The sequence below is a fragment of the Chiloscyllium punctatum genome, chromosome 46 (assembly GCF_047496795.1).
Source record: "Chiloscyllium punctatum isolate Juve2018m chromosome 46, sChiPun1.3, whole genome shotgun sequence".
In the NCBI taxonomy this organism is placed as follows: Eukaryota; Metazoa; Chordata; class Chondrichthyes; order Orectolobiformes; family Hemiscylliidae; genus Chiloscyllium; species Chiloscyllium punctatum.
Genome location: NC_092784.1, coordinates 56,402,179 through 56,418,053, shown reverse-complemented (window position 1 = coordinate 56,418,053; position 15,875 = coordinate 56,402,179). Strand labels below are relative to the sequence as shown.

Below are 15,875 nucleotides of genomic sequence, written 5' to 3'. Positions count from 1 at the left end.
TGATAGCTGGACGGGCCAATCAGCAGCGTAACCTCCCCTCACGATCAACCCACCGCCACACGCGTTTCATGATTGACGGATCGATGCACCAATAGGCGGCGGGCCGTCTTCTTTGTTGACGGACGTTGCAAGACACGGCTTTTGATAGGCAACGGGGCGCACCAATGAGGGAAGCCACATTCCTTGATTAAAAGGCCAACCAACCAACCGCAGATCCGGCACTGTGATAGACAGCTGTACGCACCAATGGGCGATACCTTAGTGCCATAATCATACTCGGATTGACCAACCGCAGATCAGACACTGTGATTAACAGCCACTTTTTGTCACTGATGTTCCGCCTTTCCTTGACGGACTGACCAACCGTGGCTTGACACTTTGTACACAATAGACGGCAACAACCAACCGAAAGGCAGCATTTCAGTCTGGACCGGCCCTAAAAGGGTGGGACCTGTGGTCTTGTTGTCCATGAAGAAAAAATAAACGGTTTAAGAAGATAGTTAATAAATAAGCAAAAGATAATTTTATTATATTTTAGAATACAAATATAAAGACAAAGATATTGTCTTGCGAAATCCAATTTACAGTGGAGTAAATAACATTAATTGAGATAAACTACAATTCCCAGACATCTTTGTGCGCCAATTCCACAAGAAACTTTTTTAAATTCCAATTACACAATCAAACCAGTTTCAGTTACAAAAGATGACCTTTCAGCAAAGTATTTCTTAACATTCTGATTTTATCTCCGATTAAACACTGATAAACTACAACTCCCAGCGTGCAGCATGTAACAAGGTGTTTTCTATATTTGTGACTTTTAATAAATTCAGTAGATTATTAAAAGGAGCAAATGAAGAGAAAAAATGAATCTAAACTTGAAAGAGGCAAAAGGCCTTTTTTTAAAAAACCGGTTGCCATGGGAAACGGAAGCAGTGCTGGCGGAGACTTCCGGTGGAGCTGGCGGGGGGTCTGTGGAGTGAGAGAAGGTGAAGATGGTAAAGGTGGCGGCAGGCAGGGGGACGGGGGAAAGGTGGTGGGAGGGAGCTCTGTGTCGGTTCAATCTCCTTCTTATAACCGCCGTCTCACTCCTCCCCCCCCCCCCCCCCCCCACACACACACACACACACACACCCCCCCCACACACACACACACACCCCCCCCACACACACACACCCATCCCCCCCACACACACACACCCATCCCCCCCACACACACACACACACACCCATCCCCCCCCCACACACACACACACACACCCATCCCCCCCCACACACACACACCCATCCCCCCCCACACACACACACCCATCCCCCCCCCACACACACACCCATCCCCCCCACACACACACACATCCCCCCCCCACACACACACTCCTCCCCCCCCCACACACACACTCCTCCCCCCCCCCACACACACACATCCCCCCCCCCACACACACACTCCTCCCCCCCACACACACACTCCTCCCCCCCCACACACACACACCCATCCCCCCACACACACAACCCCCCCACACACACACACACACCCATCCCCCCCCACACACACACATCCCCCCCCCCACACACACACTCCTCCCCCCCCCACACACACACATCCCCCCCCACACACACACCCCCCCCACACACACACCCATCCCCCCCCCACACACACACCCATCCCCCCCCCACACACACACCCATCCCCCCCCCACACACACACCCATCCCCCCCCCACACACACACCCATCCCACCCCCACACACACACCCATCCCCCCCCCACATACACACACATCCCCCCCCCCACACACACACTCCTCCCCCCCACACACACACACACATCCCCCCCCACACACACACACCCATCCCCCCACACACACATCCCCCCCCCCCACACACACACCCATCCCCCCCCACACACACACCCATCCCCCCCACACACACACACTCCTTCCCCCCCCCCCACACACACATACACACACACACGCTCCCCCAGACACAAACCCACCCCCCACACACACACACATCCCACCCACACACACACACACACCCCTCCCCCACAGACACACACAACACACACCCCTCCCCCCCACACACACCCATCCCCCAGACACAAACCCATCCCCCCCCACACACACACACCCATCCCCCACACACACACACCCATCCCCCCCCACACACCCATTCCCCCCCCCACACACCCATTCCCCCCCCCACACACCCATCCCCCACACACACACCCATTCCCCCCCCCACACACACCCATCCCACCCACACACACCCACATCCCCCTCCCCACACACACCCCCATCCCCCACACATCCCCCCCCACAAACACCCACACACACCCATCCCCCCACACATACACCCTCCCCCCCACATACATGCCTTCCCCCACCACACACACACTCCCCACTTCCCCCCCCACACACACACACATCCCCCCCACACACACACACATCCCCCCCCCACACACACACATCCCCCCCCCACACACACACATCCCCCCCCCACACACACACATCCCCCCCCACACACACACATCCCCCCCCCACACACACACATCCCCCCCACACACACATACATCCCCCCCACACACACACACTTCCTCCCCCCCGCACACACACACACACACTTCACACTTCCCCCCCCCCCAACACACACACTCTTTCCCCCCCACAACACTCTTCTCCTCCCCCCCCAAACCACTCTTCTCCTCCCCCACCACACCACTCTTCTCCTCCCCCCCCCACCACTCTTCCCCCCCCCACCACTCTTCCCCCCCCCCCCCACCACTCTTCCCCCCCCCCCCACCACTCTTCCCCCCCCCCCCACCACCACAATTTCCCCACTCCCCACACCACAATTTCCCCACTCCCCACACCACAATTTCCCCACTCCCCACACCACAATTTCCCCACTCCCCACACCACAATTTCCCCACTCCCCACACCACAATTTCCCCACTCCCCACACCACAATTTCCCCACTCCCCACACCACAATTTCCCCACTCCCCACACCACAATTTCCCCACTCCCCACACCACAATTTCCCCACTCCCCACACCACAATTTCCCCCCCACGCCACTATTCCCCCCCCACACCACCCTTCTCCTCCCCTCCCCACGCCGCTCTTTCCCCACTCCCCACGCCGCTCTTTCCCCACTCCCCACGCCGCTCTTTCCCCACTCCCCACGCCGCTCTTTCCCCACTCCCCACGCCGCTCTTTCCCCACTCCCCACGCCGCTCTTTCCCCACTCCCCACGCCGCTCTTTCCCCACTCCCCACGCCGCTCTTTCCCCACTCCCCACGCCGCTCTTTCCCCACTCCCCACGCCGCTCTTTCCCCACTCCCCACGCCGCTCTTTCCCCACTCCCCACGCCGCTCTTTCCCCACTCCCCACGCCGCTCTTTCCCCACTCCCCACGCCGCTCTTTCCCCACTCCCCACGCCGCTCTTTCCCCACTCCCCACGCCGCTCTTTCCCCACTCCCCACGCCGCTCTTTCCCCACTCCCCACGCCGCTCTTTCCCCACTCCCCACGCCGCTCTTTCCCCACTCCCCACGCCGCTCTTTCCCCACTCCCCACGCCGCTCTTTCCCCACTCCCCACGCCGCTCTTTCCCCACTCCCCACGCCGCTCTTTCCCCACTCCCCACGCCGCTCTTTCCCCACTCCCCACGCCGCTCTTTCCCCACTCCCCACGCCGCTCTTTCCCCACTCCCACGCCGCTCTTTCCCCACTCCCCACGCCGCTCTTTCCCCACTCCCCACGCCGCTCTTTCCCTCCCCACCCCCCACGCCGCTCTTTCCCTCCCCACCCCCCACGCCGCTCTTTCCCTCCCCACCCCCCACGCCGCTCTTTCCCTCCCCACCCCCCACGCCGCTCTTTCCCTCCCCCCCCCCCCCACGCGCACGCCCGTCTCCCCCCCCCACGCGCACGCCCGTCTCTCCCCCCCCCCACGCGCACGCCCGTCTCCCCCCCCACACACACCCCGTTCCCCCCCCGCGCACATCCCATTCCCCTCCCCACACACTCCCACCCCTACACACACAGCCCCCTCCCCCCCACACGCACACACCACATTCCCCCTCTGCACACGCACACCCTGTTGCCCCCACACACAGCCCCTCTTCCCCCCACACACCTCCACCCCTACACTCTCAGCCCCCTCCTCCCACACCCACCCAATTTTTCCCCACACTCTTAGCCTCCTCCCCCCACGTACACCCCATTCACCCACACACACACCACCTCCCCCACATTCCCCTCTCCCCCACACACCCCACCTACCACACATACCCCCTGAACACCTCCCCCACACACCACCCTCCACATTCCCGTCTTTCCCCCCCCCCCACACTCCCCAGCAAACACTTTTACTCCATCAACATGCCTCCTCCCCACATACCTGTTCAACACCCCACCCCACTAACTCCACACCCATACCGACACACTAACCCCCACATTCCTGCTGCAAAGACACCCCCACTCCTCCACCCCCCCCCACATACACCTCCCAACGGCCCGCTGCTGCTGGGCTGCCTCCATCGCCACTCACCCCCCCCCCCCCCCCCCCCGAACATGTTCACCTCCCCACCACACATTTCCCTCTTCCCCCTACTTCAGACACACACACACACACACACACACACGTATCCTGTCCGCACACAATCCCCCATTCTTCCCCCCCCCCACTCTTCCCCCCCCCCCCCACTCTTCCCCCCCCCCCCCCACACACACACACACAATGACCCAAACATCCTCTCCTCCTCATTCCCTTAGCAAACACCCCCACCTATTTGCTCACCCCTCCTCCCCACAAATGCCCCTCCACCTACACACCCCATCACATTCATTCCCCCTTCCCCAAACACACCCTCCCCCACACATACTTCCCCATGCCTCCCCCCCATTTCTTCCCTCCTCCACGCATTCCACTTCTTTCCCCACCCCCAAATTTTCACTTCTTCCATCCCCCATTGTACCTCATCTTTCCCACCCCTCCTCTTTGCTATTTCCCTGAGGGCATCGGAGGCTGAGGGTGACCTTATCGAGGTTTTTCAAATCGTGAGGGTCATGGACTGGTTGAATATCCAATATCTTTTTTTTCCCAGGGTAGTGGAGTCCAAAACTACTGAACACTGATTTGAGATGAGAGGTGAAAGATACAAAAGAGATCTAAGGGGCAGCTTTTACACTCAGGGTGATGCTTGTGTGAAGGCATTCCTAATGAAGGTCTTATGGCCATAATGTCGGTTCTCCTGCTTCTCGGACGCTGCCAAACCTGCCTGTGCTTTTTGAGCACCACACTTTTTGACTCTGACCTCCAGCATCTGCAGTCTTCACTTTCTCCATAGTGCATGTATGGAATGAGATGCCAGAGGAAGTGGTGGAGGCTGGTACAATTGCAACATTTAAAAGGCATCTAGATGGGTATATGAATAGGAAGGGTTTAGAGCGATATGGGATAAACGATGGCAAATAGGACGAGATTAGTTTAGGATATCTTGTCTGCATGAACGAGTTGGACCAAAGAATCTGTTTCTGTGCTGTACAGCTCTACGACTGACTCTATGACCTCCATCTCTCCATCTCTGTTCCTCTTCCTTCCTCTCCACTCACTTAGCGCACCCTGGAATTCCCTTCATGAGGGCATTGTGGGTCAACCCAGAGCAGGTAGACTGCAGCAGTTCAGTAATGCAGCCCACCAGCACATTCTGAAGGGGAGTTATGGACTGGCAGTAAATGCTGGCCAGCCAACGACACCCCATATCTCATATACAAATAAAATTAATCTCGCCAAGTTAAAAATGCCCTGAGTTTCTTTCTGAGTCAATTAGTCTTGAATGTTGAGCATTGTTGTAAGGATACAAAGCTGGAGAAGAATGAGGCCATGGATTGATTGGAAAACCAGAATGTGTATCAGTTTAAAAAGGCCAGGTTTTACATATATGGTCCACTCATTTATTGCATTGAGTTTCACAAGATTTGTTTGTTTTGTTCATGGAATCAGATGTTTTTTTTGATCGTGTTATTTTCTCTATAATAATAAATGTGTCTTCGCTTTCCACTGGTAAGATGTTATGTTTTAATATCTGATGTTTTTGCATTTTTCTCTAGGATAGCAAGATCGTATTAAATTCCTTCCTTAATCTCTAAACCAAATGTTCTTCATATTTTGGTTTTGGAATCGAACTGGATTAAATACCATTGTTTTGATAAAACCATTCCACGTTGATTTGGTGCACTCCCACCTTATTAGGAAAAATTGCTTTTTTGTTTTAAAGAAAAAGACTTTGGCCACTTTATATGAAATGGCCTCAGCTTCAGGTAATAGTGATGATGACTTAACCATTCCAAGAGCTGCCATCAACAAGATTATCAAACAGATTCTACCAAATGTCAGGGTAGCAAATGATGCCAGAGAAATGGTGGTGAATTGCTGCACTGAATTTATTCACTTAGTATCCTCTGAAGCTAATGAAATCTGCAATAGGTCGGATAAGAAAACCATCTCACCAGAACATATCATGCAAGGTATGTGTTAATCTATAGAAATACACTTTGGAATTGCAGCAATGTTTTCTCCCTGCTTTCAGCTCACAACTGAAGTTTGTGTATGATTGTTCATGCCATCACCCATGTGACCATTCTTCAGCTCAGTCAGTAACAGCTTCAGAGACAGAAATCAAGCAAGTTAACAGGGAATGCTGTACTCTTGAAGATGTCACACATCAAAGTAAACATTAAGGTTAAGGTCCCTGTACCCCTGTTGCGTGGGTGTGAAAGGTCTTGTCGTTTCCATTCATTGAACAGACCTCCCTAGTGTCCTGGTCAGTATTTATCCTGCACCCAGCGCCTGATGGATGACAGCTGATCTGATTCATTCCAGTTTGTGGGAACTTGCTGCCCAATGTATTACTATATTTCCTATGTTGCAGCAATGAGTACACCTCAAAAGTTTTCTTTTTAAATTCATTCATGGCATGAGGGTGTCAAAGGCTGGGTAACATTTATTTCCCATTCCTCATTGCCCAGGATTCAAATTTCACCATCTTCCATGGTGGGATGTGAACCCGGGTCCCCCGAACATTACCTGGGTCTCTAGATTAACAGTCCAGTGATAAATCCAAACAGTTTCAGCAGCTTGTTAGGTTGAGAGGCCATGCAGTGCAGTCTATAACCAGAATCTTTTTCCCTCTGTGTACAGCTGCACAGTAAGCTGTAGAAGACTATTGAAGTATGCCAAGTTGATAAATTTAATGCCATAGGGGCAGCAATGACTCAATGGTATTGTTGCTAGACTGAAAATCCAGTGATTGAGTTCTGGGGAACCAGGTTCAAATCCGACCACAAATTTGAATTCAATAACAGTTAAATCTAAAACCATATGGTTCACTAATGTCCTTTAGAGAAGGAAACTGCCATTCAACACCAGCAATGTCATTGACTCTGAAATGGACAAGAAAGCCATTTACTAGAATTCAACCAGTCTCAAAAAATAAATGAAACTGGACAGACACAGGCCATCTGGAATCGCCTAAGGCTCAGAAATGATCACAATAAAGCCTGGTGTCCCTGCAAAGTCCTCCTTTCTAACATCTGGGGTTAGTACTAAAATTGGGAGAGTAATCTCTCAGATTGGTCAAGCAGCAGCCTGACATCATACTCTCGGAATCATACCTTAAAGTCCCTGACAACACTGTTGACATCCATTCCTTTCCCAGGGGCAGGACAGACCCAGGAAGGCTGATGGATGTGGTGCACAGTCTATAGGGAGTTGCCCTTGGAGTCCTCAAAACCTGACTCCAAATCCCATGAATTCTCATAGGACCAGGTGGGGAAGGCAGTGCAATTATACTAAGGCATAGGAATGATCACAATAAAGCCCTGTTGTCCCTGCAAAGTTATTCTTACACACATTTGGGGTTAATACTAACCTCGGATGATTATGGATAGTATGTACGTTCTCCCTGTGTCTGAGTGGGTTTCCTTCCCTAGACTAAGGAGCTAGAAAGATCAGCTTGTGTTCTCAATTCAAGTTGTAATCTGGTGACTCCGTTGACACTGTGGAAATCGAACGAGGATAGGACCTAACCTGGTTGTACTGCCCTCAAAATGTTTTGTTGGCACTGTCATAAGTTCGCATAATGGTCACTTGGGCAAGATACTGAAGGTAGCTTATACACTTGGGATGACCACAGCTGAAGTGTTTTGGAAAGGCAAAATGCCAAGAGAATGTGAATGAAATGAATTTGAAATGAAACTGAACACAGCTGGTTCTCTACATGAATACAAATGGATTTTGATATCCGACTGTTGAGTTTAGATCAATACCCAACAAAAGTGTAGAATTAAATCATAAACCCGTCTGTGAATACAAAGATTTTGATATCGGATTTGTCAGGTCTAAATTAATATGCAGCAGAGATCTTTTGCAGAGCCAGGGGAATGTTACAACATGCTTTCTGTGTTACCTTGTGCAACAGCCTTGGTAAGTCTAGGCTTTGGATCGTACATAACGGAAGTAAAGGAAGTTCTACGGGAATGCAAGACAGTTGCCTTAGAAAGGAGAAAGGCGAACGCTCGCTTAGAGAATCTTGGCATACCAGAGGAGGAACTGCTACGCCAGCAACAAGAGTTGTTTGCAAAAGTAAGGAAACTTGCTCAATATTTTTGACATGTATCACTACTTTCCAAGTAAGTTGCCCCCAGCTTTTCAAAATTGTAGCTTATAACCAACTATACCACACTCAGCCCCACTTCCATTCACCTTATAGGCAGACTGTAAAATCTGAGCTTGACTGTTAATCAATTGTTCTTTATTTCACCTGCCTCATAACCAAAATTGATACGAGAGGCATTATACAGAATTCATCTAGACTTCTTGCCTTGATTATCACTGAAGGCAAAGCCCATCATTAAGAGACTTTTGAGGAAATATGATGACTTGAAATGCCCCATGTTGTGGAGAGGATGTGTGTGTCTCTCTCTCAACTCTACCATGACTGTTGTCTCATTTTTTTGAAACTACTGGGACAACTGAATGGGTTGTCCTGGCTGAATTCATTTTGACATGGTGAAAGAGAAGTATTTAATACAATTACATATCACAGGAAGCCATAATTTACCTCATCATGCCTGGGCTGCCTCATTGAAATAATTTAGTCCTACTCTCCTGCTCTTATCGTACAGCCCCACAAGTTTCTGTTTTTGAGTGTTTATCTAATTCTCTTTGAAAGTTACCAAAGAATCTGCTTCCAGTACCATTTCAGTCTCTGCATCCCAAATCAAAACTCAGTGCCTTTTAAGAAGAAAATATCTTCCATCACCTCTGGTTCTTTGTTTATTAATTTAACTCTGTGTTCTCTAGTTAGTGACCTCCCTCCGAGTGCCGACAGTTTCTCGGGAATTACTCAAATAAATCTTCTCATAAAGTTGAGCATTAGAACTTTGTGATTCATCTCCGATTCCTGGAGAACAATGCCAGTTCCCAATCCTTCAAAACATCCAAAGACCCTCATTTTGTTTGAGCTCCTCTACACTAGTGTCAGGGATTTTGTTGGGAAGAAAGTTACTCAACAAGAATCTGCATTTATACAGCTATGTTAGCTCATATAACATATTGAAGCATTTTAGTGGAGTGCTTAAAGAAAATTTGACATCAAGCCACGTGAGGATAAAGTGACCAAAAACTTAGCCAAGAAACATCTTAAAAGAGTTGAATAGAGAGATATTTGTTTAGATATGAAGTGCAAATCCCTGAAGCCGAACAATAGCCTCATTTGTTGAGTTTAGGGTGATTAGACCACCTCTCAATCTTTAGCAGGAACACTCCTCAGTAATGTATAGTATTGTTTGTGTCTCTCCACATGTGGATAAGGTAATTGTACTGAGGCCCCAATGGTAGACTTAGCTTTCTTACCCTCAACTGTTTAGCATGAGCCACTCTTGCCATGATAATTCATAACCTGCCACTGACTGATTGGATTTGTCACAAGCAACTTCGTGTTGACCTCTGGTGTTTCCCATTTCACGATGCGAAGGATATTTGCTGTTAGATCTTGCTCGGGAAGGTTGCTTCAAATTGGGCGCTGAGATGGAAGTTGGGCAGTTGCTAGATTGAACAGGCCATCACGGAGTGGATAGATGAAGTGCTGGAGGGGTTATTGCAACCAATATGTGAGTTTTTTTTGTCAGTCAACGTGATTTTCTGTGTTTGGGACTGGGGCAGCTGAAGACCACCAGTTGTGCAATGAAGTTGGATGTAGAGGAGACCAGAATTGGAGGAGCACAAAGCTATTGGAGAGTTGTGAGGCTGGAGGCATTTCAGAATTGGAATGGAGTGAACCATTTTAAATGACTGCTTACTCACCTGATTTCTGTTTTGTGAGGCAATGGTTTGCATTCTGGTGGTTAACTGTATTAAGCGTCGCCTAGTGTGGACCAGCAGGCTCTGCCAGCTTTCTCTTGATGCAGAGAACGACAGTGAACTGAATGGTGCAAGATTTTCAGGTCAACATAGATGAGCAAGGCATGGGGTGATAGGTGAATAGTCAAGTTGGAATATAGGCAGTAGGGCTTTGACTTGGTGAAGCAGAACTAGTTCATACAATTATGGGTACAAGATATTCAGTGCAACTATAAGACATAGGAGCAGAAATTAGGCCATTCAGCCCATCAAGTCTGTTCAACCATGGCTAATAGTTTCTCAACTCCATTCTCCTGCTTTTTCCCCCTCACCCTTGATCCCCTTGACAATCAAGAACCTATCTATCACCTCTGGATTAGTCCAGTTTAACAGCAATGACGTAGATGAATTAAAGCAGGGGATGCATTTGGTCAAGATATTGGAAGTGAAAGAAATTAATTTTGATGGAATCAATTTGCCGTCAGAAGTCTATCTTGGAGTCAAATCGGGCCAGGCTGTAAATGGTCTGGTTCAGTCACAGTGACAGGGAGCAGGTGAGAGTCTGTGTATTTGAAACAAGAGCCGGAACTTGAATCAAAGTTCATTCCTTTGGTCTGTAGTATTTAGCTGGAGGATATTTCTACCCATCCAGGACTGAATGTCAGATAATCGTGTAAAAATTAAGCAAAGATTATTTCTTCTCAAAACGTGAAATACAAAATTATCAAACTTTAACCACTGCAGCAAGCTCTAAAATGCACCCAAACCGTGGTATTCCATATTCTGATTATGGCCATTATCTGTCTACAGTTTCCTTTTAACTCTATTTTTTGCTTAGCAGCCAGACTCTCTGGAGTCCACAAGCGGCAAACTGTTTCTTGCTTCCATATTATTTAGATGACCATATATCCATAGGGTAAGGCAACAGTGTGTTTTAAATCACAATAGTAGTGTCAGCTGTGATCCATGGTGCTGGAAATCAGGTCAAACACTTTTCGAAATGATTTTGCAGCTTTTAAAAAAAGTTGCAAAACAAATTTAATTAACTTGTTTCCTTACCCATTTTAGATTGATATGCTACACACCATTTCCCAGATAAGGTTCTTGTGTGCAAGGCAGCATATTATCGTTAGTTGTTGGGAGGTAGGTGTGAGGGCTGACTACTCACTGCATTTTCCAGCCTGGCTTCCTCCAACTCCACATCTTCCAGCTGGTTTGGTCCAGCCATGTTGAGCAACTTACAACACAACGTTTTCCACCCCTAGCTGTTGACTTCTTCCTCGGTTGACTGTCAGTTCCTTGACCTGTCAACTGATCCACCGGTTGTAAGACTCTTTCGACTGCAAACAACATCCAAACATTACAGAAGGCTGGATGCTGGGTGTGTGAGGAGGAGAAATCAGAAAAATGATTGGGGCCACGGGGAGTCAATTAAAACAAAATGGAGGGTTCGAAAACAAAACAAAACTATCAGGCAGGTAAATCTTGGAAACAACTCCCAGATTATGGGGTTGAAAAAGAACGTGCTGTACAGGTGTAGGCCATTTGGCACAGCTGGTCCATATTGGTGTTCATGTTGTATGTGAGTGCCCTCCCATCCTTAACTCCTCTCGGTCATTGTGACAGCATTTTCTTCCTTTTGCAGGTACCTGTCTAGCTTCCCTTCAACAGTGTTTAATCCAGGATTTAGAACAGGCAAGAAGTGGACGATGGGGGGGCTGTCGTGATTAGAGTGGTGCTGGAGATGCACTGTAGGTCAGGCAGCATCCAAGGAGCATCAAAATCCTGATAAAGGGCTTTTGCCCGAAAAGTTGATTTTCCTGCTCCTCTAATGCTGTCTTACCTGCTGTGCATTTTCAGCACCACTCTAATCTCCAGCATCTGCAGTACCCACCTCTGCCAAGAAGTGGATGGTGTCAGAGTAGCAGAGGGTTTAACAAAGATTTAAAGTTGAGGAAGATGGATGTGGTAGGCTTGAGTGAAATCATGAAGGGAGTTGGTTGGAATTTTGTAATTAGTTTCTTGGGGTCAAGAAAATCATGGAATCATTTCAAAGGCAAGAACAAAGCTTGAGTCATGGCATTTTGACAGAATATTACTTTTAAAAACTAGCAAGAAGAGTATTTTGATGGTAAGGCTGAAGGTAATAATAGCACAAAGTAGACAGTGATTGCCAGCACATAGTTCAGCTCACATAGTTAACACTTCCCAGGAGGACATTAGCAGTGATGAGGAGCTGCTGGGTAAATGTGCTGAGAGAATCAGTCATGCCCCAACTACCAATCGTGCTGGAATTGGAAAACATGCCACAGATGAAGGTTTCAACTTGAGACATTACTGATATGTGTCGTTCCCGCCCCCCCCCCCAATGTTGAAGTTACTCACTGTAACCAAAATAAGGAGCCCCGAAATCAATCTGTCCCTCTCACTGTCACAGATTTGTACCTGTTGAACAGGTTGAGCTTCTCTGGTATTCAGAATTGTGAAAGTGAGCTGTCACTGTTATGAAAGAATTTCAGTCTGCGTGCTCATCCAGCATTTGCAGATGTCCATCCGCGATTGATTTGATACCCTCACCTGTGACTGAGGCAAGAGAGAGTGCTTCATACTGACCCATGGCTGACAACTTGAAGATACGGCACTAGTGAAATTTCAGCTTAACACAAGTTAATTGAATGAGAACAGGGGCAAGGAATTGAGAGGAATACTCAAATTTAGAGTTGTCCCTAAGGTGATGATGGAGGCTGCTTTGTAAGTTCTATCTGGAAAGTATTGCCTCCTTGTAGACTGCATACTCTGTCTGTGTAATAAATCACTTAAGTCCCTAACGTACATATCACAACCAAACTGGCTGCATGCTAGAGTGGCACTTTCAATAGGTTTCTCGTCAATGTTATTTGCATCAAGGAGGGTTGAGTTAGATATAGAGCAAGATCTCTCTCTCTCTTCTCCACCTGCCCCCCCCCCCCCAACACCCAAAAAAGATTCCAGTCCCACCCACCGGGGAGATTTGCTTTGAACCCCAGCCTGACTTTCTCCATTTCCCCTCAGGCTCGCCAGCAGCAGGCAGAACTGGCACAGCAAGAATGGTTACAGATGCAACAAGCTGCCCAGCAGGCACAGCTAGCAGCAACAACCGCCAACAAGGCTGGCTCCTCGCAGGACGAGGAAGAGGAGGAGGACACCTAGAACACAGTTCAGGATGTCTCACTCCCCTTCCATCTACCCGTGTCCTGCCATGTTCACAGTGGCAGCGTAGATGGTCATCAGTGGACATCTGCTCATGTCCACAACTGGAGACTGAAGTGCCAGCTGTGGAATTTTTAACAGACCAGCCTAAAACGGGAGGAAAGATAACATGGTTTCTGTCTTTGGACTTCAGACTTGCTGGATTTAAAAAGTGACATGGTCTGAGATGGACAATATACACTCAGGATCTTCAGGCCATAACATGGATTTTTATATATGTGAGCTTTTGGTTAATTGGAGTGATGTATTAAACAGATAAATGTTCCTGTTGAACATGTATTTTGTGGGTTTCATTAACGTGTTAGGTAATTGAAGATGAAGTTGCCTTGTTTACAGTAATGAAAAATAAAAGTGAAGTAGACATTCCTTTGTGTCTGTAACACATTTTTGCTGCTTTTCATTAGTGTTTAATTACATTCTATCTTTTCTTTTGTAACAAGAGCATTTCTGAATTGTTTCTTGTGATGCTGAGTCATGCTTGTCCTTAATTTGCTATCTGAAGGGGAGCATTGCTGGCAAGGTTTGCATTTACTTTGTTGGGTTGATGGGGGATGCTGGATTTCTTTCAGAAAACATTATGGTTTGCTGGGCCCATTAAGAGTTGTGAAGGATCCCTTCCCTGAAGGAGACTAGGTCTGCATTTTTGTGTTAATTAGGCAGCATTCAAGGCTACCTGTATCTGTGGGTGGGACAGTACCTGTCGACAGTCTCACCTGTCACACTGCACCCTTGATATCGGAAGGATAATGATAGTGGTGGAAATTAAAAATGTTAAGCAGTCTTTACCCCTCATTAAACGGAACTCAAACACCCAGAGGAAAAGACTTATTTTGTAGCTGGTACAACCTGCTTTTAAGTTCCACTGAAGTACAGCAGAGGAAACTAGCTATTTTAAACATCATGTCAAAACTATAATTCCATTTCAAATTGTTTTTATGCCTTTTAATTGACTTCTAAATCATTGAATGTTTCACTAAGCAGTGGGAATTAACCGGAAGGCTATAATTAATCCTTGTCAATGTTTTAATTTCCATCTAAGTTTGCAGAAATTACAGGGGAGCCGATTTTATTTCTCTTTTGGTTTTTCATTAGAAGCAGCAGGTAGCTCCTAAATCTCAGCTGCTAAGAGCAACATTTAGCCCTGCTGTGCTGACCAGACAGTTTCCAGTTGGAATCCCCAGTGCTGAGTTTGCTGATTTCTCAAGACAGCAATTGAGAGTTTACTCTTGCTTTCGGAGTATCCCTGCCCCTGTAGGTGCCAGGGAGTTTCTTGCATTCCAACCTTTTCGCTCCGATCAGCCAACACATAGTGCAATGAGCGCTACAAGTGAGGAGTATGGAGAGCGTAAGGCTCCAAATGATAGCCTCTACCCCTGAGGGAGGACATGAGAGAACGCCACCACGTGCAAGTTCCCTTCAAGCCACCAACCACTCAGCTTGGAACAGGGAAGACCAATAAGGAGCACTTAATGAACTTGGACACAGTCCTTAGATATTTCTCCCAGGTAGGCATATGCCTTTGAAGAGAACAATGTGTGTTCCAGCCACCTCATGTGACCTACTTGGGTTAGAGAGTCAACAAGACAGGGTTACACCTGTTGGAAGATAAAGTGATGGTGACCAAAGGTGCCCTCGCTCCCACATCTGTACAAGAGCTTAGGTCTCTCTTTGAGCTGGTTAATTATTACAGAGAGTTCATGCACAATCTGGCCTCTATCCTGGCATCTTTGCATCAACTCAAAAGAGGGTTAGCCTTAGCAATAAGTTAAAAATCACACAACACCAGGTTTAGTCCAACAGATTTAATTGCAACCACTAGCTTTTGGAGTGCAGCTTCTTCATCAGGTGGTTGTGAGCAGTGCTCTGAAAGCTCGTGCTCCCAATTAAACCTGTTGGACTATAACCTGGTGTTGTGTGATTTTTAACTTTGTACACCCCAGTCCAACACCAGCGTCTCCAAATCAAGCCTTGGAATTGGTTGTGTGGTCAAGCCATCACTTTCAGGGAAATGAAGAAACAGTTATCATCCTCTAAGGTGTTGGCAAGCTACGGTCCCAAGTGAGATTGTGGTATTGACATGCGAGGTTCCCCCTGTACTGCACTGGGGTAGTCTTAGCTCATGAGTGGCCCAATGGAGAGGAACGCCCGATAATGTATGCATACAGGACTTTGGCTAATGCAGACCATAAGTGCACCCAAATAGAGATGGAGGGTTTGGTTTGTAATCAGGA

At 48.2% G+C, this 15,875-nt stretch overlaps 1 protein-coding gene across 2 annotated transcripts; it reads left to right on the top strand.

Annotated features, from left to right (window-relative positions):
• The first annotated feature begins 944 nt into the window (after window positions 1-944).
• LOC140468131 (protein Dr1-like) lies at window positions 945-14,010 on the top strand. 2 transcript variants are annotated; one of them, XM_072564323.1, is made up of 4 exons: window positions 945-989; window positions 6,105-6,521; window positions 8,474-8,637; window positions 13,447-14,010. In XM_072564323.1, exons 2-4 carry the CDS (start codon window positions 6,149-6,151, stop codon window positions 13,582-13,584), a joined length of 675 nt encoding a protein of 224 aa, XP_072420424.1. In that variant the 5' UTR covers window positions 945-989; window positions 6,105-6,148; the 3' UTR covers window positions 13,585-14,010. The 2 variants fall into 2 exon arrangements, with proteins under 2 accessions (XP_072420424.1, XP_072420425.1); XM_072564324.1 differs by having other exon boundaries at window positions 979-998.
• The last annotated feature ends 1,865 nt before the right edge of the window (window positions 14,011-15,875 follow it).